This window comes from Heloderma suspectum, chromosome 3, assembly GCF_057233095.1.
Source record: "Heloderma suspectum isolate Gila_16-S chromosome 3, 16-S_ref, whole genome shotgun sequence".
Lineage (NCBI taxonomy): Eukaryota > Metazoa > Chordata > Lepidosauria > Squamata > Helodermatidae > Heloderma > Heloderma suspectum.
Window position 1 is genome coordinate 179,557,104 of NC_139460.1, and position 24,340 is coordinate 179,581,443.

At 44.4% G+C, this 24,340-nt stretch overlaps 1 protein-coding gene across 1 annotated transcript in view; it reads right to left on the reverse strand.

Moving 5' to 3' along the window:
- Nucleotides 1-24,340, reverse strand: part of FRMPD2 (FERM and PDZ domain containing 2) — a 240,287-nt gene that overhangs the window by 177,577 nt on the left and 38,370 nt on the right. The window contains exons 6-9 of the mRNA XM_084845567.1: nucleotides 18,864-18,948; nucleotides 11,181-11,340; nucleotides 5,147-5,218; nucleotides 408-582 (exon numbers count right to left, since the gene is read on the reverse strand). Of these exons, the coding sequence (XP_084701693.1) occupies nucleotides 408-582; nucleotides 5,147-5,218; nucleotides 11,181-11,340; nucleotides 18,864-18,948 (492 nt within the window). The remainder of the gene's footprint in view (nucleotides 1-407; nucleotides 583-5,146; nucleotides 5,219-11,180; nucleotides 11,341-18,863; nucleotides 18,949-24,340) is intronic.

The following is a 24,340-nucleotide window of genomic DNA, read 5'->3' on the forward strand; positions in this document are numbered from 1 at the left end:
GGATAGATGACATATTCCATAAACGATACTGAACAAAGGCCATATAAAGATGAACCTCTTTTAAAAAGATACATTTTTGAAAGCAATTAATAATTTTAAATGAATTTAAAATAGCTTTGGCTTAGAGTTTTACAAGGCTTTTAAATCCCAGTTGGCACACAACACTTCATGCATCTAATGAAGTGGACACCATCCACGAAAGTTGATACCAGAATAAATGTGCTAGTCTTTGTTGTTTTTGATGAAAAAGGTGCTTAAATCTGAGCACCACAATTAGAAAGTGAAACCTAAGGCAAACATTTTAGAATGCATCTTCTGCCTGAATATAGTCTCAGGTTGCTTCTCCATGTGGTAACGGAAGCCAACTCCATGCCTATCCTGTGCAGTGGGAAAGAGAGAATCAATACCTCTCATGTAGGCCAAGCCAAAGTAGACCTGTTCCGTGAGATTGGCATATACCACAACTGCATCGAAGACATCTCGTGCCTTGGATTTGATATCACACTTCACCTCTAGGCATTGTCCATTTAGCAGAATCACATTGACAGCTCTCTGAGAAAGGTAAGACTTCCCTTTCTTTGTCTAAAAACAGCAAGGAGAGAAGAGATTGAGTGTTGCTGCTGGGTTTAGAGAAAAAAAATCTCTAGCCTGTGCGTGCGTATCATAAAGATCGTTCCCCAAATGGACAGCCACTCACATAACAATTCTAGTTAGCATGTTCACCTCACAAGCACAAATCCAGGCTCAGAAGATGCAGCTAATACAGATGCTGCAGAGAGGCTGTTGAGTGAAATACCTTGCCAGGCAAATTGAACAACAGTGCTGAAAGAACGGCACTGGCTGCCAGCTTGCCACTGAGTCAGGTTCACAGTATTTACATTTCTGTTGTGGTGCCCTGACTCTGGAATTTTTTCCCCACTGCAGTGCGACAGGCACCGTTGTTGATGGTGTTTTAGCACCTGTTGAAAACACGTCTGTTTACCCAGGCAGGCATTTGCTGATTTGAATACCTAGCTTAATAGATTTTTCATTTGTTCACTTTTATCTTTATGCTTATTTTAATTGTTGTTTTAATGGATTTTGTACACTGCCCTGTGATTTGATAATACAAGATGGTGCATGTGTGCACGCATGCGTGCGTGCATGTATGTGTGTATATATATATAATTTATTTCTTAAATTTCTTAATCGCCCATCTGGCCAGTCACCCAGCCACTCTGGGTGATGTACAAAAATACATCAGTTTTAAAACAATAAAATTCTGCATTAAAACATCATATTTCTAAAAATGCCCTAACCCACTCTAAATGCCTGCCTGAACAACCACGTTTTTAATGCATGGCGGAAGCTCATTAAAGAGGGGGCATGGCGGAGTTCCATAGGGAGGGAGTGCCGCAGAGTGGGGGCCACCACAGAGAAGGCCCTCTCCCTTGTCCTCACCAGCCTTGCTGTCCTGGCTGATGGGACAGAGAGAAGGCCATCTGAGGCTGATCTTGTTGAGTGGCCTATCTGGTGTTGCTGGAGGCACTCCTTGAGGTAGGCTGGGCCGGAACCATAAAGGGTTTTAAAGGTCAACACCAACACCTTGAATTTGGCCTGGAAAACAACTGGTAACCAGTGCAACTCCTTCAGCACTGGAGTGATGTGATCATGCCAGCAGCTGCCTTTAATCAGGTGAGCCACCACGTTCTGTACCAGCTGTAGCTTCCAAACCTGTTCAAGGGTAACCCCACGTAGAGTGCACTGCAGTAGTTAGATGAGAGGAGACCAATATATATATATTACTGACATTCAAAGCTTAGGATGATACAAGTTAGGATGAGTTTACCTGAAAGACTGCCTTCCCCAATATCAGAGGTGCAGAACCTCTGGCCTGCTGGGCTCCCCAATCTGGCCTGCCGAGCCTCCCAGGGTTACTCCAGGGGGTGGGACTGCTCCCTGGAGGAATCCCCCTAGAGGGCATCTCCACTGTTATTGCAAATTTGAGATCAGAGATAACAGTGGGGACTCCCCTGCGTGGTGGCGCACCAGCAGGGTAATCCCTCCTGTTATCTCTGATGAGAGATAACAGTGGGGATTTGGGCGGCAGGGAACTCAGACCACTCTTCCTGGCGCAAGCTGAGTAACTCCACATGGTGCCTGGTGTCCACGCAGATGCTGGGCACCACACAAAGTTAGGGACACTCAGCTGGCGCCAGGAGAAGCCTCTGCTCCTCCCGTTGCCAGCCAAGTCGCTTTCTCCATGCTCAGAGGAGGCACAGAATCCCATGTCTCTCCCAGCATGGAGGGGGTGGGGAGCACGGGCAGGATGATGATCTAGTTGGCGGCCCCACCCACTAACACCATCTGGCCCATGGGGGGGCCTAGTGGGGGCAATCTGGCCACCCACCTCAAAACAGTTCTGCACACCTGCCCTACATAGACAGATTAGACTACTACGATCCTCTGGGGAGGTCTTGTTGTCCTTGCCACATCCTGCAGAGTCCCATCTTGCAGCAACACAGCAGCTACCCTCTAGAATGACCTCCCTTCTGAGACGTCAGGCACCAATGATCATGTGCTTTTGATGATTATTAAGTTCTTGGTTACCCTAACTTTTCCCAACCATTAACTTGTCTTAATATCATTGTGCTTTAATAATGATGTATTGTTCTATAATTTGTTGTAAACCACTTCTTTTAAAAATGGGAACCAGCATCTATTTTTGTTTTTAAATATTTCTATTTGCAACACAACAATAACAACAGACAAACAAAAAAAGCAAAAAAAGAAAAGTGGGTGGGGGAGGGAAAAAAGTTCATATCATGAAACATACCAATATACAGTAATCATTAACAACCTCATTCACAAAATTTTGCGCAGGGTCATTGTTTTCCAGCCATTGTTTTCCAGCCATGCTTTCCCACCACTACTTCTGTCTTTCAGGGACATTCTCCTCATTCCCTGCATAAACACACAGAGATTCCCACCCCCACTGACACTGCCCCCACCATCTCTCTCTCTCACTCATGCACGCACGCACGCGCGCGCACACACACACACACACACACACACACTCACACTCAACACTCATGGGGTGGACTAGTGTGTGGGAAAAGGAGGACTATCTCCCCATCACAACCACACTTCCCCAGCCTGCTGCTCAGCTATTTGGCAGGTTGGTGAGAGTGTGATTTACATGGGGAAAATGGCATGCAGAAATTCCCACACATCATGCTCCCCAAGAAAATCACATTCTTCCTAGACCAAATAACTCAGCAGCAGGCTTGCAGGACTGGGAGGGCAAAATTCAGCTGTGGTGTGAGTACCTGCTCAAGCTGCACTGAAAGCCTCCTAGGGCTGCATGCGACCCGTGGGTTGCCCACATGTGTTCTACGAAAACCCATATAAAACTGTTCATCATGACCAACATTTATTACTTATACAGGTCCTATCAACGTAATGGTGCTGAGCTAAAAGTTCTGGACTGAGCATTTGGCTCAATTGGAGGGGGGCGATCTGAAGAGAGGCCTGGCTTATCTTCTTTTCTTTTCTTTTTTGCTGCTGCTGGAAGCTTCACAATAGAGACAGCAGCAGCAGAGGAGATCTTCCCAGTGGCCAACAGCCAAGATTTGTATTTCTCATAATTCCCCTGAGAACAGGACTATATCAACATGTCTCTCTGTCAGTCTGTCTGTCTATCTAGAAATATCTATCATCTATTTCAGATAATTTCAATTTTTTAAAAAAAATCCCAAAGTGTTTTACAAGATAAAATCATGATAAAACACAATAATACCAATCATTAAAGCAATAAAACAGTGATAACAACAATGCAATCTCATTAAAATAACCAAGGGTAGCTGACAATGCTAGCACTTGGGGAAATGTCTGGGGAAACAAGTGTGTCTTCAGTTGCTTGTAGAAGCTCTCCACACTAGGAGCCTGCCTGATCTCCATGGGGAGATCATTCCACATGATGGGTGCCACAAGTGAGAAGGCCCTCCTCCACACCAAGGCAAAATGAACTTCAGTAGAATACAACATGGTCAGCAAACCCTCCCCCTCAGAATGTAGAATCTGAGCTTGCCTATACAGGATAAGGCAGTTTCTCAGATAACCTGGTCTGGAGTTTTTTAGGGCCTTATAAACCAGCAGTAACACACTGAACATGGCTTAGTAGCTAATTGGCAGCCAGTGCAGAGCTTTCAGCACAGGAGTAATATGTGCATGGTAAGAAGTTCCACTGAGCAATCTAGCCACCACATTCTGCACTAGGTGGAGCTGCCAAACAAATCTCAAGGACAGCTCCATATAAAGTGTATTACAATAGTCCAATAGATACAGAATCATTCCCTGGGGACTTGTGCGAAATAAAAATGGAAGTGGCTGCCAGGAGCTCCACCAATGGCCTCCCGTTTCCCCCCACCCCCTGAAAATTGCTGAAATGCCCCTCCCATTTTCATTGCTTGTGAATGGGGCAGCAAACTAGTTGCCATACAAAAAAAGATAATGTACCAAAATCTGACTCATGAGAGAAGGGATTGGGGGAAAATGTCTGTTAGCATTTTGTGCTTAATATTTAGAAACCATTGCTGATCTTGATGGGCCTTCCACAACTCAGATCAGCATTTCACAAACCTGTCCCATGTTCCATAGTCACTGGTCTCCCTCCATACTACTTTTTCTTCCAAATGTTTTTCAGTTCCCGCCTATCCTTACCTTGCCTATGGATAATTGACAATTAGGCTTGACATTTTTTAAACTGTTTAACAAAACTTAGGCATACTTAAGAACTTCTATGCAAATGTGCACAATTTATTCAAACTACAGACTTGGTGTATATGACACTGAATTGGGATCTGGGTGCAAAATCCAATCCCTTCATCAAGTCACTGTTTCCTCTGTAAACTGAATGTGGTATACCCAGAAAACACTCTTCCTTCACAGAGACATTCTGGTGGGCTGACTTGCTTGGTCTGCTTATTAAATTAGATCTTGACCTCAAAAGCCCAAAATGAGGCAACGTATTTCCTTTAGTGTACAAATGCACTAATTCCAGGTTCAGGTGGCTGTGTGTCTGATTGCATGAAAGTGGAATCTAGTGGAAGTGGCAAGGGACATTAAGGGACAAACTAACGTGATCACTTAACAGATTCATACTTACCATAATTAATCCAGGCAGTTGCAGTGTAACTGGTGGCTCATTGGACAGAATAATGAATTCCGGACCAAAAAACTGGAAGGGAAGAAGCAATTCAGACATAAATACAAAATAATGCAATGACTAATTGATATGTCATAGAATAGAATCATAGAATAGTAGGGTTGGAAGGGGCCTACAGGACCATCGAGTCCAATGTGTCTTCATTACAGATTTTGGAGGACTCTGAGGGTTGAAGCTCGATGGATTTTTTTCTGGTTTGGCCCTGCAGATTCCATTCCATTCCACTGGCATCAACTCACTCTGTAGCGAGTCGAGGTCATACTCAGATTTCTGGGGTTTTTTTAATGGCTGCAATTTGCGCATTTCCCTCCTGGATTCCACCATTTGTAGAAATTGTAATTTGCACCATTTTTTTTTTAAATTGGATCTTGACATGAGCACAAACTCTGCTGTAATTTTAATTTTTTTTTTATTATTGCCGCTCTTGTGCAACTGTACATGATTGCAGGTCCACCTGTCCTCTATGTAGCCCCACAGAGGCATATTCCCCTCTTGTCAATATTCTTGTCAGTTTCATCCCCTCCATACATTAGTTTCTTTAGCCCAGCAGAGCCATATTCCGCATCTGTCAAACAACTTGTCAACACCCCCCCCCCCCCGCACCCACTTCCTGCACTTGGGAAGTGCTGCCATGGTTACTGCAAATGGGAGCCAGGGAAAGGTGGTGGAGGCTACATTTGTGTTAAAAGCAAAAAGACTTGGGCAAGCGTGCAATGGAAGTGGGGTACTCTCAAGTGTCAGTACACTTCAAACCCTGAGGATTAGGTTGCTAAGTGGGTGATCTGGTCCCCTTTTCCAGAGCTGTCAATGGGTACTTTGCACTCACTTTAACACTAATCTTTTTCCAAGCTTCCATTTATAGTAACAGCAGCAGCACTTTCCAAGCAAAGGAAGGGGGTGGGGGAATGACAAAGAAGGTAATATGGCTTTGCTGGGCTAAACAAACTAATGGGTGGACAGGATGAAACTGACAAAGATATTGACAAGAGGGTAATATGCTTATGTGGGGCTACATAGCAGACAGGTGGACCTGCCATTGTGTGCAGTTCCACAAGATCGGCAATACTTTTTTTAAAACTACAACAAACATTTGTGAACATTTCAAGGTCCAATAAAATAAAATAAAATAAAATAAAATAAATTTCACAAATTACAATTTGTGCAAATGGCAGGACCCGGGGTGGGGGAATGAGCAAAATTTTCCTGGAATTGGTGGTGGGGGATCCAATGCAGTCAGCCTCTGCTTACCAGACTGGAAATGCTGCGGAAAACTGTCAGGCTTAAACAGAATGGTTTTCCCAGTGTTGCACATTCCTAGTCTTCATAGGGACTTACTGCATTCTTCTGTGGCCCCACATACAGGGCCAAACTTTATATGATGGTAAATGCATATTTGCCTTAACATTCAGGTAGGCTTTTAAAAACACAATGCAAACAGAACCGGGGGTGGGGGGGGGTGTTCATTAATTTTCAGGATAATACCCAGAGTGTAGGGAGCATGCAACCATTTCCTCTCCTGCTATAGTCCTGAGAGAAATCCCTCCTCCTAAGTTGATATATGCATTGGAGGAGGGAAATCCTCCATTGGTTAACTATTTTTGGTTACTAGGAGAGACAGATTCTGGGTTTTTGTTACATGAGAACCAGACCAATGAGACAGAGAAAGAGAGTGCTGTGTACTGACTGAAGGCACTTTCGTTTCCAGGGCTTCTCTTTGTGATAGCAGAATGTAGGGTTACTACCACATCCTTTAGAAGTGTCTCTTTGGCTCCTTATGCTCTGCTTGCATATTTGTAAAAAAAGCAAAGATTGCAAAGGCACTGTAAGTCTGGGAGAATGGGCATTAAAATAGCAAGTGCAGTTCAATGTAAGCAGGTATAAAGTGATGCATGTTGGCGTAAAACAGCTCAATCTCACATATATGCTGATAGGATCTGAGGTAGCAGTATATGATCAAGAAAGAGATCTTGGGGTTGTGGTGGACAATTCAATGACAATGTCTACCCAGTGTGCGGCTGCTGTGAAAAAGGTAAATCCCATGTTAGGCACAATTAGGAAAAGAATTGAGAATAAAACTGCCAATATCATACTGCCCCTATACAAATCTATGGTGCAACCACACCTGGAATACTATGTACAGATCTAGTCACTGCACCTAAAAAAGGATATTGTAGAGCTGGAAAAGTGCAGAAAAGGGCAACTCAAATGATCAAGGGGCTGCTGGAGCAACTCCCTTATGAGAAAAGGTTACAGTGCCTCGGACAGTTTGGCTTAGAAAAAAAGATGAGTAAGGGGAGACTTTTTCCCACCTCCTAGCTGAGCAGAGCAGAGCCGAGGAAGCTGCTCCAGCTGGTCTAGGGACTATAGAAGCAAGCAAGCTCCCAGAGAGCAAGCGATCAGAGTGAGCAAACTGGGGGAGCAAACAGAAGTTGGCCAGGAGAGTTGCAGTTGAAGAGGAGACAAAGGAGACAAAGGCAAAGAGTGGGACTTTGTTTTTAACCTCCAGTGAGTAGAGGACCAAGCACAGGGTACTCTAGAACAACCAGAAATCTAGACACAAAAAGGGAAAAGAGACTATGGAAGGACAACACTCTCCAGTGGTGGTGACCTGCAAGGTGTGTGCAATGTTTGTTTTCTTGCCTGAGAACAACATGGCCTCCACTTGCAACAAGTGCAAGTTGAATGCACTGCTGAAAGAAAAAGTAAGAGGACTGGAGCAGCAAGCGTCGACCCTGCAGGGAATAAGAGAACATGAAGAGTTCATGAACAGAACGGTGGAACTACATCAGCAAAGTGAAGAACAGAAGCTTGAAGAGCAACAGCAAGCTAAGGCAGAAGAGGAAAATGCTGAGGAGAGGAAAAATGAAGTAGAGGATACTCCTTGGAAACAAGTGACAGTTAGGAGCACAAGAACTAGAAGCCACTCTGCACCAGTGGAAGCAGTGGAGCTATGGAACTGTTTCCAGGTACTTGAGGATGAGACTGGAGGACAGCCTGCAGAGGAAGAATTACAGGGGAACCTGCATGAGAGCGAGCAAGAGGCTGAAGGTCAGTCAAGCAGAAGCTATGAAACCAAGGCCTACAACAACAAGAAGAGAAGAGAAGAGTAGTAGTAGGGGGAGACTCCTTGCTGCGTGGGATTGAAACCCAAGTACGTTGAGAAGACCCGTGGACTTGCCAGGTATGCTGTCTCCCAGGAGGATGGATTAGAGATGTATATGAAGGGTTGCCTACACTCATAAAGCCCACTGACAGGTATCCCTTTCTTCTCATCCATGTGGGAACAAATGATACCGCCAAGTGGAGCTATAAAGAAATCACGTGAGACTTTGAAGCTTTGGGAAAGAAACTCAAGAACTTTGGGGCCAAGACAGTTTTCTCACCCATCCTTTCAGTAGTTAGAAGAGGGATACCAAGGGAAAGAAAAATACTCTGGGTGAATGACTGGCTAGAAGGTGCCAACGTGAGAGATTTGAATTCTGGGACCACGGGCTATACTTCCTGGAAGATGGACTGTTGGCAAGGGATGGGTTGCACCTCACAAGGGCTGGGAAGAATGTGTTTGGCCACAGCATGAAGAACTTAATCAGGAGGGCTTTAAACTGAATCCTATGGGGAAGGGAGATGTAAAGTTGGGGTAACAATGGACAAAGGCTCATGCCCCGCTATGGAGAGAACAGCTCTAATAGCGCCCAATAATAGTCTTCATAAACATGTAGGAAGAAAGCCAGATTATGAAGCACATGGTCTTCAGTGTCTATATACTAATGCCCAAAGTATGGGAAACAAACAGAACGAACTTGAACTCTTAATACAGAAGGGAAATTATGAGTTGATAGGTTTAACTGAGACTTGGTGGGGTGACCCTCATGACTGGAATACAGCAATTGAAGGATAAAACCTGTTGTTCAAAAAGAACAAGAGGAACAGAAAAAGTGGTGGGGTTACACTATATGTTAAAAATACATATCTCTGCACAGAAATACAGGAGGAGGAGCTTGGTAGCCCCATCAAGAGCATGTGAGTTAAAATAAATGGAGCAAAGAATAAAAGGAATATGGTGGTTGGAGTCTACTACCGGCCACCCAATCAAGGCGAAGATGAGGATGAAACTTTGGAAAAGCAAATTGCCAATGTTTCAAGGAAGCATGATATAGTAGTAATAGGGGACTTCAATTTCTCCAATATTGGTTTGGAGATAAATTCTACAAAACATGGCCCCTCCAACGTCCTGACTGATAGAGCAATATGACAATGGACCCAATTCCCTAGGGAGGTGGTGGGCTCTCCCACACTGGAGGCATCCAAGATGAGGCTGGACAGCCATCTGTCAGGGATGCTCTGACTTGGATTCCTGCACTGAGCAGGGGGTTGGACTCGATGGTCTTATAGGCCCCTGCCAACCCTACTATTCTATGATTCTATAAGACATGATAGAGGTGTACAAGATTATGCATGGTGTAGAGACGGTGGGTAGGGAGACATTTTGGGGATTTCTCTTTTAAACAGGAATCAGTATGCATTTTTTTCTCTCTTTTTTCTTTGCAACACAATAAGAACAACAACAGACAAAAAAAGCAAAAGACAAAAAGAGGGGAGGGAATCATATCATCAAACTTATCAATATACAGTAATCATTAACAATCTCATTCACAAAATTTTACGCAGGGTCCAGATGAAAATTATCCTATTTGAAAGTTTTGAAGAAATCAAGTAAAGTTTGAGTTTTGAAATGTTTTGTGACAATTTAAATACTGGTGCCTTGTAAGAGTAATATTTTATTGTTCAGAATTGTTTATAATTGTTTGTATGTTTTTAATCCAGAATATGCATTTAAATTCTTCTTAAGATATGCAAATTAGTTTTAAAGATTCTTTTAAAGATTCAGTTGCTCTTGATAACGAGAAGAATCTTGAAATGTGTCAGGAACTATAAACGTTGGTGCAGCTGTCTTTTGTTTTGTTTTGGCCTTTAGAGCTTAAAAAATCTTCTTTTTAAAAAAATATGCAAAATATATACACATATAACTAGCATCAAGGAACAGATCTACGGTATCTGACAGTGTGTCCTGGGTACCAGGTCTAAAGACCTGGCCTTTGAGAAACTGTTCATGGGTCGATAGACCTGGCATCTAGATGACATCATTCCACGTGTGGCAGAAGCCCTGGCTCCCTTCACCTCCCTCCAGCCCCTTCCTTAATTATACTGTTGCTACAGTCAACTTCATAGCTCCTTCCACTACATTTCCCCAAAAGGAAATGCCAGAAGACCAGATAATTACACTGGACTGCACTGCAGGAGAGTCATACACAACTCCCCCCTGCCCCAGCAACACTGGGCTACTTTGCAGGGCTGGAGTAACCCATGCTTTCTCAGCCACAGCCCTACCCCCCCGCACTGTAGGTAATGATAATGATGGTCTTTATCTGCATGCATTGGCAGGGTAATATTTAAATGTTTAAAAACCCAGAAAAAAGATTTTTGGGGATGACAAGGTCTGAGTTAGAAAAATCATGAAGTCCTGTCTTTGTTGCCACCTTTTGGGGTATGCTGTGTCACAGCACTAACCAATCACAACTATCCTACAACCCTGGATTTCTGAATTGTTTTCAGTGGAGCAGCAACCACCACTCCACCAGGGAAGGCCACCACCACTCCACCAGCCCACTTTAAAATGAACCAGGAAGTTTCTTCTCCAGACAGTGGGTAAGTCAATCATTGCTAGGACTTAATTCATTGCCTAAAAACTCTCAAAAGAGGAGCTGGCTAGTTTCTCACAAAACAATTTGGCAAGATAGTGCCTGCACGTTTTGCCTTGTATCTTGGGTTCTCCAAGGGACAGAAACTTGCCCTTTTTTTAAAAAGGAGAGTGGGGAATCCAGGGGTCATGGCTACTCCCCCCCTTCCCCTGCACCCCATGGACACTTATGCCTCTGGAGCCTTCCATTTCCCCAAGGGGTGATGTTATCAATACCTTTTCCTTTCTTTGGAGCAAATATCTTGAAGATGCAGGAGCTGGAACAGAACCCTTTGGGGACACAGAGAAGGTGGAGGAAGAACCCAAGCACACGACTTTATGTGGACTGTTGTACTTTTGAGCTCCATTTGAGATTTCATCCATGGTGCATCCTGATCTTTAAAGAAAGGTGTTCACACAGTTACATTTCAAATAGTAAAACTAAAAAATACAACAAGATTATAGACATCTTATGATGTTTACAGTGCAATCCTATTTATTCAGACATAAGTCCCACTGTGGCCAGTTTACTTACTGGAAAGGTTCATATGATTGCAGTTTGAGTTTGATAAGACTTCCTAGTTACCAGAACTAGAACTAACACAGAATGAGTTCTTTAGTAGCGGTGGGCAGAACTTAGATCAGGATCTCTGAGTGATCTGCAGCAGAAGGATGGCTGACTCCCAACTGCTTAACCGTCACAACATCAAAATGACCCTCTACTTCAAAGTAGATCCCCAGACCTGAAGTCTTCCTACCCCTGCTCTACAGAGTGTGAAGTGCACTTTCATACTGTTATGAATTTGACTGTCTCAGTTAGCATGAATGGACCCGTTACTATCATTTTGCCTGCCAATCTTAATGAGTGAGCAGGAACTTGGCACAAGGTTTTCAGTAGTCCATAATGGCCCAGAATCTCTTTCCAGCCTTAGGAATGTGGCTACTATCAGAGACTGTGGGAAGGACACAGAGAGACAGCTAGAAGTAGTTTGGATTTGGAAACAAGAGACTGAGAGAGTTGAGCATTTATAACTGCGATTGTAGGTGGACTGGAAGCAGTCAGGGCAGCTGTGGGGGAGCGGAGCTCACATTGCTGCTTTTTCAATCTGTTACTGGATTGCAAGGTTGCTTCCTACTTTTCTCACCCTCTCTGCGGTCTGTCTGTCTGTCTATTGGGATGGCATGGGTGCCTGGCTCAATCTGGGAGTCCAACCAACTCCCCGCCTGGCTCGCTCCTCCAGGCTGCGCCTGCCAAGCCCTATCCGCCGAGCCGCTGCCCCCTCTTGTCCCCTCCCCCCTGCATGCCTGCCGAGCTGCCCTCACCTCTCTGAGCTGTCTGGGAGCGCCCATTGTTCCCACAGTGGGCCATTTATGCCTGTAATATTGCATAGATGGGGTCTTTGCGGCCACTATGTGCACAATATTAAATTTATGGAAGTTCCTGAGTCACCATTTCGTAAAATGGCGACCATGGGAACAACATGCACTCGTGGACAGCTCAGGGTAGGTGTGGGCGGCTCAGCAAGCATGGGGGAGCATGCGAGCAGGGGCGAGCAGGGGCCCTGGATGGGGTGAGGTGGGGTGTCCCTCCATATCTATCTATCTATCTATCTATCTATCTATCTATCTATCTATCTATGTGTCTGTCTTTGTGTCTGTCTGTCTATCATCTATCTATTTATTTTAAATCACAAAGACACCATACGTCTCCAGTGCTCTCTGCACAGAGCAGTCATTCAGAACATTCTAGAACTGAACAGAGTTTAGGTAGGGGTCCCACCCACCCCCTCTGCACATGTTCCAGGCATAGCTCCCACTGACCTCTTGGTTCTCTTTCATCTGCCAGTGCAACTGGCAGCATTTGGAATGTTCACATGCCTCGCAGTCCTTTTCTTTACAAATAAAATAAAATAAATGATAACATCCCCTCCTGGAACATTGGACAGAGTTATGTCTCTCTTCTTTCTCCCTTTCTTCCTTCTATCCTATTTTCTCTGAGTTTTTCACCCTTTTTGTCTTTTGCCCCTCAGGGGCAAAAGGCCTTCTTGAAGACATGCGCCCGCTGTGGGAGGAAAACTCTGCTGACTGACAGACACTCCTGTTGTCTTCTGTGCCTTGGAGAGGTGCACAGAGTAGACTCTTGCATGCACTGCCAGGCCTTTACTGAATGGCTTGCCTCTGTGCCCGTTCATGAGAGCAAGCTCTCAAGGCAGCAGATATGGCTGCACTAAACTGGCCTCTTCACAGTGGTTCATCTTCCATCTGCAAGAAGCCGGCACCAGCCCTCTCTCAACTACTCACCACAGTGTCCCTTTCAATGAAAAGTTCATAGGGTTCAATGAAATAGCCTGCCCAAGGACTGCGATCTGTTGGAGGGGCCCTCCTCTGCATCCCACCAGTGCAAGACATACACTATGGTGGGACAGCCTTTTCTGCTGTGGCATCCTAGTTGTGGAATGCCCTCCCCTTGGAGGCCTGATTGGCACATACATTGATTTTATTTTGGCTCCAAGTTAAAACATGGCTTTTTACCAAAGACTTTGAGGGCTAAATGCATTCCCTAAAGTTGCACACTGTTTTAACTGTTTTATTTTCTTAGATTTTCAATTGGTATTAGCTTGTTTAATGGTTTAATATGCTTTTAGCTGTTTAAATTATTTATTGTTTTATACTGTTTAAATTGATTTAATCTGTACACCACCCTGAGATCTTAATGACATAGGGCAGGATACAAATGTTTCCAATAAATAAATAAATAAGTATTGGTGGCATCACTCTTCATCCCAAGAGCATCATGATAACAGGTACAGAAGCACTCAGTGTTACTACCCCTGCCATCAACCATCTTGCTTTCTTCAGAGTGGCTGGGTGACCAGCCAGATGGGCGATTAATAAATTTAATAATAAATAAATAAATTATAGCGAGCAATCGGAGGTACCCCTCACATGTGTACCACCAACTCACACTGTGTCAAAACCACCTGATACACAGGTGTCGCAATAAGCCACAGTACCTACCTTGACTAGCCTACCACTTCCACTACATCCGCTTTTTCTGACCAACTTTTTTCAAGATGTGATCCAACTTTTTTCAAGATGTGATCCTTTTTTCAAGATGTGATCCACCTTGTTTCAAGATGTGACCTGGAAGCCACCTCAGATATTCAGGCACTGGCACCAGCATCCTCCACATTTCAACCACCAGTGGTGTTTCCACTGATTACCTAACTGTCACCAGTTACCGCTCTGGAACCACCAACCAAACCATGTTCCAAGGATTGCTCCTCGGGACAGGATAATTATTGCTCTGACTCATCCTCCCCTTCATCTGTGGTGGCCTCCACTTCCTCCCCAGATGCTATCATAGGAGATCAGAACCCACTTTCTCCCTCAGATGATTTCAGGCCATACCCAGAACAGATACTGTGAATGGCAAAATTGCTGGGACTAAAGATCAAGGCTCCTCTGGTTTCCATCACAGACCCAGTGGTTAAGAGGATGTGGCTGCACTTAGCTCCCCTGCTTGCTATCTCCATGCTTCCCAAACCCTTGCATGTTATCAAGCAATTGTGGACAAAACTTTCCATCGTACCTCCTACATTCAGCAAGATAGAGAACTTGTATAGAGTCCAGGAGGAAGACTGCTCCTTCCTCTTCAAACACTCTACACTTAACTATAATTATGGAAGCATCCCAATCCAAATCTAGGCAGAGGCCTCATCCTACTCCTGTCAACTTAGAAGGGGAAAAGTCGGACTCAGTGGGGCATAGAATCTACTATACTACAGCTCTAGCAATGTAAGTAGCTAATTACAAGGCCTACATGGCAGCCTACCAACAGTTTCTATGGAAAGAAGCAGCGACCTTCTTTGACAGTCTCCTGGAAGACATGAAAAACCTGGCTATGATATTTCAAGCTGAAGCTCACAAGCTTGCTGGCCAACAAATCAGCCCAGTCCAACATATAGCTGATTGTGGCTCCAAGGCTATGGCGATATCGCTAAGGCACCACAGAGCAGCAGGGCTTAGAACAGCAGGGCTTTACCCAGAGGTGAGATCCAGGGTGGAAGAACTTCCATTTGACAGAGAAGGGCTCTTCAATGCATTTACAGATGAGACTTTGGACTATGTCCACAAGATGAAAACAATCGCCCGCAAGATGAGAATGGGATCCCAATCCTCTTCTGCCTCCACAAACTGTCCATGCCCATATTGGCAACGCCAAGGGTCAGTGCACGCCAACCTGATCCAGCCTCAACCAGACCCTCCAGACCAGGCCTGTATACAGCCTTCCAGCCAAGATGACCCTTCCATGGCAAACTGCCACTCCACATGCAGTAAATACCCCAACCAGCCAAATGTCATCTTTGACTCTTACAGATAGACCCGACCATCAGCCCACCTCTCCTCCAACAGGCCCTTCCTTCCTAAGTGGGAATCCATCATGACTGATACTTGGATGCTTTGGGGTTAGAGAAGTCCTGCCTCATCCCCTCTCAAATACAACAATTAATAGGGGTATTCACTTGAGCCTGCACCTACCTACCTGCAGACAGAGTGGACACACGGAGGCACCTCACACGCAATGTGGGATCCTGTCCTTGGTCCCGAGCAATAGTCATCCAATGTCTCCTTGGTCTCATGGCTGCAACCACAGCTGCAATCCCTTGGCACACCTCCACATGAGGCCACTACAGTCCTGGTTCCTCCAGGCTTTCAAACAAGAGTGGGACTCCCAGACCCTTCACCTGGACCTTTCCTGACAAGTACAGCCCTCTTTAGCCTGGTTCTTTAGCCCAGCAAATCTCCTAGTGGGACATAGTTTTCAGCCTCTCAGCCCTTCACTAACCACACACATCTCTTCTGGTTGGAGGACCACTGAGGTTCACTCAGAATCTATAGCTGGTGGTCTCAACAAGAACAAACTCTGTATATCAACCAGCTCAAACTGCTAGCGGTCACAAAAGCCTTCTGGGCACTTGAGCCACCATTACTAGACACTCAGTCAAGATCACCATGGACAACACTATTATAATTTTTATATCAACAAGCAAGGGGGAACGAACTCTCTATCCCTCCTATATCCCATCCTGAATTTCTGGGATTGGTTTGTATCCCATCATATCATTCCTGTCACCATTCATCTTGCAGACACATCAAACACACTAGCAGATTCACTTATCAGATCCAGGACCACCCATCATGAATGGGAGCTTTCTGCAGCCACCACATCAAACCTGTTCAAGAGGTGGGGCACCCCCACTACAGACTTTTCTTGCAATGAACCCAAACTCAAATTGCAGTACCTTCTGCAGCAGGGCAGGTCAAGACCTAGATTCTCTGGCCAATGCCTTTCTCCTCGATTGGGGAGGCACTCTCAACTATGCCTTCTCTCTCTTCCCTCTCATCACATGCATTGTAAACAAGATAGAGGAAGACAGTGCCCTCTGTATCCTGATAAGCCTGTAGTGGCCATGCCAGCCACGGTTTGCAACATTTTACTCCTTTCTGGCCACATCGCATAGGCCAGACCTTCTCACCATGAACAAGGGGAAAATCAGACACCCTGATCTTGAAACCCTTTGCCTCACATTCTGGAGGGTGGGAGACTTCACCAGATCTCCATGGAGACATTAGAAGTAACTGCCTGCTACAAACCCTCCATTCAAGCCTCATTCACTGCCAAATGGAAGATATTTTTGGTATTTCTTGCACCAGCAGGACCGAGTCCAGAGTCTTATGACCTTTCTCGAGTACTTCAGTTCCTTCTCTCTCTCAAAACTAAAGTTCTGGCACTCTCAGTTCTTAGAGTTTATCTGGCAGTGATATCAGCTAATCATGACAAGGTCAAGGGCTTCTCCTTCTACTCACACCCAGATGTCAAGGGTTTCCTTAAGGGACTTTCCAAACTTTACCTGCCAGTTACCCCACCTATTCTGGCATGGAGCCTGTTGGTGGTCCTGGCACAATTAACAGCAAGACCCTTCGAACAAATGGCTATAGGTGATGTACAGCTCCTCACTATGAAAGTGGCTTCCCTCACTGCCATCACTTTGGTATGCAGAGCAAGTGAGTTCTGCACTCTTTGCCATGATCAGCCATATTTGACATTCCATCAACATAGCAAAATTTTGTGCCCAGACTGCTCCTTTCTTCCTAAGGTAGTGTCACAGTTTCATTCAGTTCAGGACCTTGTGTTACCAACATTCTTTCCACAACCTACTTCGCCACTGGAGGTCAAACTTCACTCATTAGATGTCAGGAGGGCTCTTTTCTTCTATTTGCAATGGATGGCTTTTCTTTGAACCTCTCCTTGTCTGTCCGTGTGTCACCTGGGCCCAAGGAAAGGACACCCTGCAGCCCTGCAGCACTTTGCTAAGTGGGCTGCGTTGACCCTACTCCTCGCTTACCAGCTAGCATGGCTTCCAGCTCCTCTACAAGTACGTGGTCACTCAACTAGGGTCATGGTATCATCTACTGTTTTTCTCTGGGGGATCCCGCTTCCTGAACTGCGCAGTGTTGCAAGATGGGTCTAACCTTCAACCTTCATTAAGCTTTACTGCCTGGATATCAGGGCTTGTATGAATGCAACCTTCAGCAAGGTGTCCTCTCTACAATCTTGGCATGATATCTTCCTCCTCTGGTAAGTTTCTTGTTTTTCAGTCACCCATATGTGTGAGTCACAGAGACTGTGAAGAAGGAGGGCAAATTGTTTACCTGTAACTGTGGTTCTTCAAGTGGTCATCTGTGAACTTGCACAACTCACCTCCCTGCTTCAATGCCTCACTTTTAATTTATTCCTCTGCTGTGGTGGACTCGTAACTGAGAGGCAGGTGGGAGCCACACCAGGAATGTGGGCAGAGGGAGAGGATAGGACTTCTGCAAAAACTCTGTTCAGCTCTAGAATGTTCCAAATGATGGTTCTGCGCAGGCACATAACCCATGTGTATGAGTTCACAGATGACTACTTGAAGAACCACAGTTACAGGCAAGAAACCTGTCCTTCTTGTTACTTGGGTAATACAGGCCCATAAGCAATTTTGGAAACCCAGGTCAAGTTATCATAAGCTACAGCATCAAACTGTGAGCTCATTCATTTCAGCCAGACCCCACTGAATTCCCTTAAAATATGCTAGTCTGCATCAGCTGAAGTCAAATGACTTCAAAAGAGAAGTCAAATGAGAACAGCAGAAGTATGTTTTTACCTAGACCAGGGGTGGACAGCTTCCAAGGGCTGGGGGTGGGGGGGTGAATTGCCTCATGGAACTCTCTGGGGGCCATGCTCCACTGCTGCTGAAATTGATGCCACTGCTAAATTTGTTGCAGTGGCAAAGATCACAGCAATTTTGCAAGGAAGCAAGGCATATGGGGAGTGTGTACCTTGTTTGCAAGCAGAATCGCACTCCCAGGGGGCTTCTAGGAGTGCCCACATGCCTTGTACCATCGCATAATTGCTGTGACTGTTGCCACCACCACAGCAAGTTCAACAGTGGGGGCAGCATCCCCTGCAAAAACAACCATGCGGAGTCACATGCGCTGCCCTGTGGGCTGCATGTTATCCTAGACAACATGCAGCCTAGACCTAGACAATAGCTGACCTACCAGGTGGGGCTGTCACATTTCCGGGTGGGAAATGTGTCTGTTAATGAAGCTCTCCATTACTTAAAATGTAGGGCTACACATACTAGTGCAACCAAAAGCATGGTGAATGCACGTCCACAGCAGTCTCATGACTTGACTTACGTGCTTCTGGATGAAGCCTTTTTATACTCTTTGGTCTTTGAAGTTATTTGTTTAGACAATTCAAGACTTCAGGTAACCCTATAGTTTCATGAGGATTGGTAATGTAATTTAAAATATATCAAGAGGTTTATCTACATTTTATGGGTGGTCACACAAAGAAGACTGAATAATTATTACCTGTTAATGAACAGCTTGTAGCTACTGTGAGTCCTTGAGCCACTGTGATTTGAGTCCCATGACTGCTGTGCCTGTGGGGTTCTACCTAAAGTGGGGAAGAAGGGAAGGTTACAACAAGTATCCCACAAACAGTATATGGAGGTCAGGAAGACAATTCAGAGGTAAATTTGGGGGGCTCCAGACTCAGACAATATATACATATATTGTATATTGTTTTATTGTGTGCCATTTGGTTTTAATTTTTGTGAACTGCCCAGAGAGCTTCGGCTATTGGGTGGTATAGAAATGAAATAAACAAACAAACAAATAAATAAATTTACACACAAAAACAATTTAAAACAATCAACAGTAAAAATCCCAGTTTTAGAGTCCTAGCTAGACTGAACCCTATCAGATTCAGATCTGTCCATAACAAGAGTGCTCTTTCAAACTCTTCCCACCCACAGATCACTCTAATTCTGGTCAGCAAACACCAGATCAAGAGTGTGCCCTGGAGAATGAGTGGGACCAGATATCAGCTTAGACAGTCCATGGTCGTCACAGAGGCCATGGAATCCTGGCTCTCTTCATGTAAGATATTCTCAAAAAACCAGAGTCTTCACTAGTAGAGGCCAAATTCTACATAGTATAGTCCACCCTGAACCATAGGCTTTTCTGGACTTAGGATGGGAAGTGTTCTTTCAGCTTCAACATGCTTTGGATGCTCCTGAATTTTACAGTAAGAGATGTTGCCTGGGCAGGAATGGACAGGAGAAACAAGAGGAGTTTGGAGAAGTGAGATGTCTCCAATCATGGGGCCAGCTCTGCAATAAAATGGCTGGGAGTGGGCAGGGTTGGATTATCAATTAGGCACAATAGGCACAGTGTCTAGGGCCTATGAAACTCCTAAGAGCCTACAAAAAAGTTTGACGCCTACAAAAAAAATCAGTTAAAGCAAATTATTGTTTGATCTAGCAATGTATTAAATCTTTACTCAACAAATATACCTGTATGTGTCTTAAGTAAATGTAAAATTAATGTTTTGCTGCCCTTTTTGTAAGCAAAATCACAGATTACATCTTCAAATTTCTTTCTTTTCTTTTTTTTGCAAAAGGTCATTCTCAGTTGAGAACAGTGTGTGAAGACAGCCATTTCTGTTCCATGGTTGATCCTAACACTGTTCTTTATGTGTTTCAACTTTGAAAAAGAGCACCCCCCTTCACAACTAGTTCCAAAAATGGCAAGATACATCCTAAAAGCAATATTGACATTTGGAAAACTCGTCACCAACTTGTCCGTTATTTGTGCAATGATTATTTCTGTCACAGATTTCCTGACTGCTTACATTCAGGAAGAAGACAGAGTCACCTGTGAATGCATGTTTGAGATATGAAGGATAGGTGTCTTTTAATGCCCTTGCTCTAGTGGCCACTTCATCACTGGACATAGACCTATCTACAAGAAAACTAAACCTTTCATTAAGTGCGGAATATGCTGCTTGCTGTCTGCCCATCTCAGAAATAAGTATTCACTGAAGGATAGAAGGACTGTGTACAGAATTTGTTACTGGCACTCAAACCCAAGTCAGTATCATCCATGCCAACTTCATTAAAAAAAGAAGGGGGGGTCTCAATCACCTGTATTGTGTAGTCTCCTTGTAGTTGGATGGTATGCATTCTTTTGCAGCAGCATTCTCATTGGCTAATGGCTAGGCAAGGCTTTCAGAGCTTAGCCTTGCCAAATTTTGTGTAGCCATATGTCCTGTCCTAATTTGTCAGTGTCCCAAAACTTTTGAAAACTGATGGGTGGAGGGGCGGGGGGAGGAAAACTGCCTGGCAATTTCCCCCTCTTCTGGAGACAAGGACCTCTCTGGGCCACCGTAGCAAAGTTTTTGATTAGCTTTGCTAAGTAAGAGCAACTAGTGGCAACAGGACAGGTGAAGAGAAGGACAGAAAGGTTCTTGTAAGTTTAAATGAAAAGATATGAATGTGGGGGAAATCTAGGGACTCTGGACTATTGTTTTGGGGTTCCTTGTGGATATTTTGGAGGCTAGAATCTTCCCAGGGCTGTGCTGTTCCTCTTGAATAGATCTATGGTTATGTCACCTATACAATGTAAATCGACTTCATGGATCACTGCCTTGTTGTGGCGAAGGGGCTTGCATAACTCAGGTCGGAAGGTGTTCAATATACTACTGGGGAAGAGCAGAGGGAATTTCCAAGTAGCGCCAGAAAGAGTGAAGCGGCTGGGCCAAAGCCAAAAGGACACTCAGCTGTGGATGTGTCTGGTGGTGAAAAGAAAATCCAATGCTGTAAAGAACAATATTGTTTAGGAACCTGGAATGTAAGATCAATGAATCAAGGTAAGCAGGAGGTGGTCAAACATGAGATGGCAAGATTGAACATCGACATCTTGGGAATCAGCAAACTAAAATGGACAGGCATGGGCGAATTTAATTCAGGTGACCATCATATCTACTACTGTGGGCAAGAATCCCTTTGAGGAAATGGAGTAGCACTCATAGTCAACAAAAGGGTGGGAAAATCAGTACTGGAGTACAATCTCAAAAACGATAGAATGATCTCAGTACGAATCCAAGGCAAACCATTCAACATCACAGTAATTCAAGTCTATGCCCCAACCACTGATGCCGAAAAAGCTGAGGTTGATCGGTTCTATGAAGACCTACAACACCTTCTAGAACTAACACCAAAAAAAGATGTCCTCTTCATCATAGGGGATTGGAATGCTAAAGTAGGAAGTCAAGAAATCACCAGGATAACAGGCAAGCATGGCCTTGGTGTCAAAATGAAGCAGGACAATGGCTAATAGAGTTTTGCCAAGAGAACACGCTGATCATAGCAAACACTCTTTTCCAACAGCACAAGAGGCGACTCTACACATGGACATCACCAGATGGTCAATATCGAAATCAGATTGATTATGTCCTTTGCAGCCAAAGATGGAGAAGCACTATACAGTCAGTAAAAACAAGACCTGGAGCTGACTGTGGCTCAGATCATGAGCTTCTTATTGCAAAATTTCAGCTTAAATTGAAGAACATAGGGAAAACCACTAAACCATTCACTTATGACCTAAATCATATCCCTTATGAATATACAGTGGAGGTGAGGAATAGATTTAAGGGATTAGACCTGATAGACAGAGTGCCTGAGGAACTATGGACCAAGGTCCGTAACATTGTTCCGGAGGCAGCAACTAAATCCATCCCAAAGAAAAAGAAATGCAAGAAAGCCAAGTGGCTGTCTGAGGATTCTTTACAAGTAGCTGAGGAAAGAAGGGAAGCGAAAAGCAAGGGAGAAAGGGGATGATCTATCCAACTGAATGCAGAGTTCCAGAGAATAGCAAGGAGAGACAAAAAGGCCTTCTTAAATGAACAATGCAAAGAAATCAAAGAAAACAATAGAATGGGAAAGACTAAAGATCTTTTCAAGAAAATCAGAGATCTCAAGGGAATGTTTTGTGCCAAGACGGGCATGATAAAGGACAAAGAAGGCAGGGACCTAACAGAAGCAGATGAGATTAAGAAGAGGTGGAAAGAATACACAGAAGAACTATACAGGAAAGATCTGAATGTCCCTGATAGCCATGACAGTGTGGTCACTGAACTTGAGCTTAAGTTCTCGACAGTGAAGTCAAGTGGGCCTTAGGAAGCATTACTAACAACAAAGCTAGCGGAGATGACAGTATTCCAGCTGAGCTATTTAAAATCCTAAAAGATGATGCTGTTAAAGTGCTGCACTCAGTATGCCAACCAATTTGGAACACTCAGCAGTGGCCACAAGACTGGAAAAAGTCAGTTTACATTCCAATTCCAAAGAAGGGCAATGCCAAAGAGTGTTCAAACTACCACACAATTGCGCTCATTTCACATGCCAGCAAGGTTAGGCTCAAAATCCTACAAGCTAGGTTTCAGCAGCATGTGAACTGAGAACTACCGGAAGTACAAGCTGGGTTTTGAAGAGGCAGAAGAACTAGAGATCAAATTGCCAACATTCACTGGATCATGGAGAAAGCAAGAGAATTCCAGAAAAACGTCTATTTCTGCTTCATTGACTATGCTAAAGCCTTTGATTGTGTGGCTCACAACAAACTCTGGCTAATTCTTAAAGAGATGGGAGTACCAGGCCACATTACCTGTCTCCTGAGAAACCTGTACGAGGGTCAAGAAGCAACAGTAAGAACCAGACGTGCAACAACCGATTGGTTCAAAATTGGGAAAGGAGTACGGCAAGGCTGTATATTGTCGCCCTGCTTATTTAATTTATATGCATTTATATTCATAAGAAACGCCGGGTTGGATGAATCACAGGTCAGAATTAAGATTGCTGGGAGAATTATCAACAACCTCAGATACGCAGACGATACCACCCTAATGGCAGAAAGTGAAGAGGATCTAAAGAGCCTCTTGTTGACGGTGAAAGTGGAGAGTGCAAAAGCTGGTTTGAAACTCAACATTAAAAAAACTAAGATCATGGCATCTGGCCCCATCACTTGCTGGCATATAGAAGGGGAAGAAATGGAAGCAGTGACAGATTTGATTTTCTTGGGCTCCAAGATCACCAAAGACGGTGACTGTAGCCGTGAAATTAAAAGACGCTTGCTCCTTGGGAGGAAAGCTATGGCAAACCTAGACAGCATAGTAAGAAGCAGAGACATCACCTTCCCAACAAAGGTCCGTATAAACAAAGCTATGGTTTTCCCAGTAGCAACGTATGGCTGTGAGAGCTGGACTATAAGGAAGGCTGAGTGCCGAAGAATCGATGCTTTCGAACTGTGGTGCTGGAGAAGACTCTTATGAGTCCCCTGGACTGCAAGGAGGTCACATCAGTCAATCTTAAAGGAAATCAACCCTGACTGCTCATTTGAAGGACAGATACTGAAGCTGAAGCTCAAATATTTTGGCCACCTAATGCGAAAACTCCCTGGAAAAGACCCTGATGCTGGGAAAGACTGAAGGCAAAAGGAGAAGGGGACGGCAGAGGATGAGATGGCTAGATAGCATCACCGATGCAATGAATATGAATTTAAGCACACTTCGGGAGAGAGCGGAGGACAGGAAGGCCTGGTGTGCTATGGTCCATGGGGTCACGAAGAGTAGGACATGACTGAGCCACTGAAGAACAACAATGTAAATATTTATGTATAGATCGATCTTGGGAGCCTTCAATTATTTATTGTATTTGTTTATTTATTTACATTTTTATACTGCCCAATAGCTGAAGGTCTCTGGGCAGTTCACAATTAAAACCATAAAATACAACATGACAACACACAATATAAAACTTTAAAAAGTTTAAAAGTACTACGTAAAACCCAGCAGCAGTTACAGCCCAGGGAAAGCCTGTGTGAAAAGGTGTGTTTTCAGGAGGCGTTTAAAAGATGTCACATTTTCTGCCTCCCGAACTGCACGAGGAGAGTTTTCCAGAGGGTAGGTACCACTACAGAGAAGGCTCACCATCGAGGTTCTTTGTGGT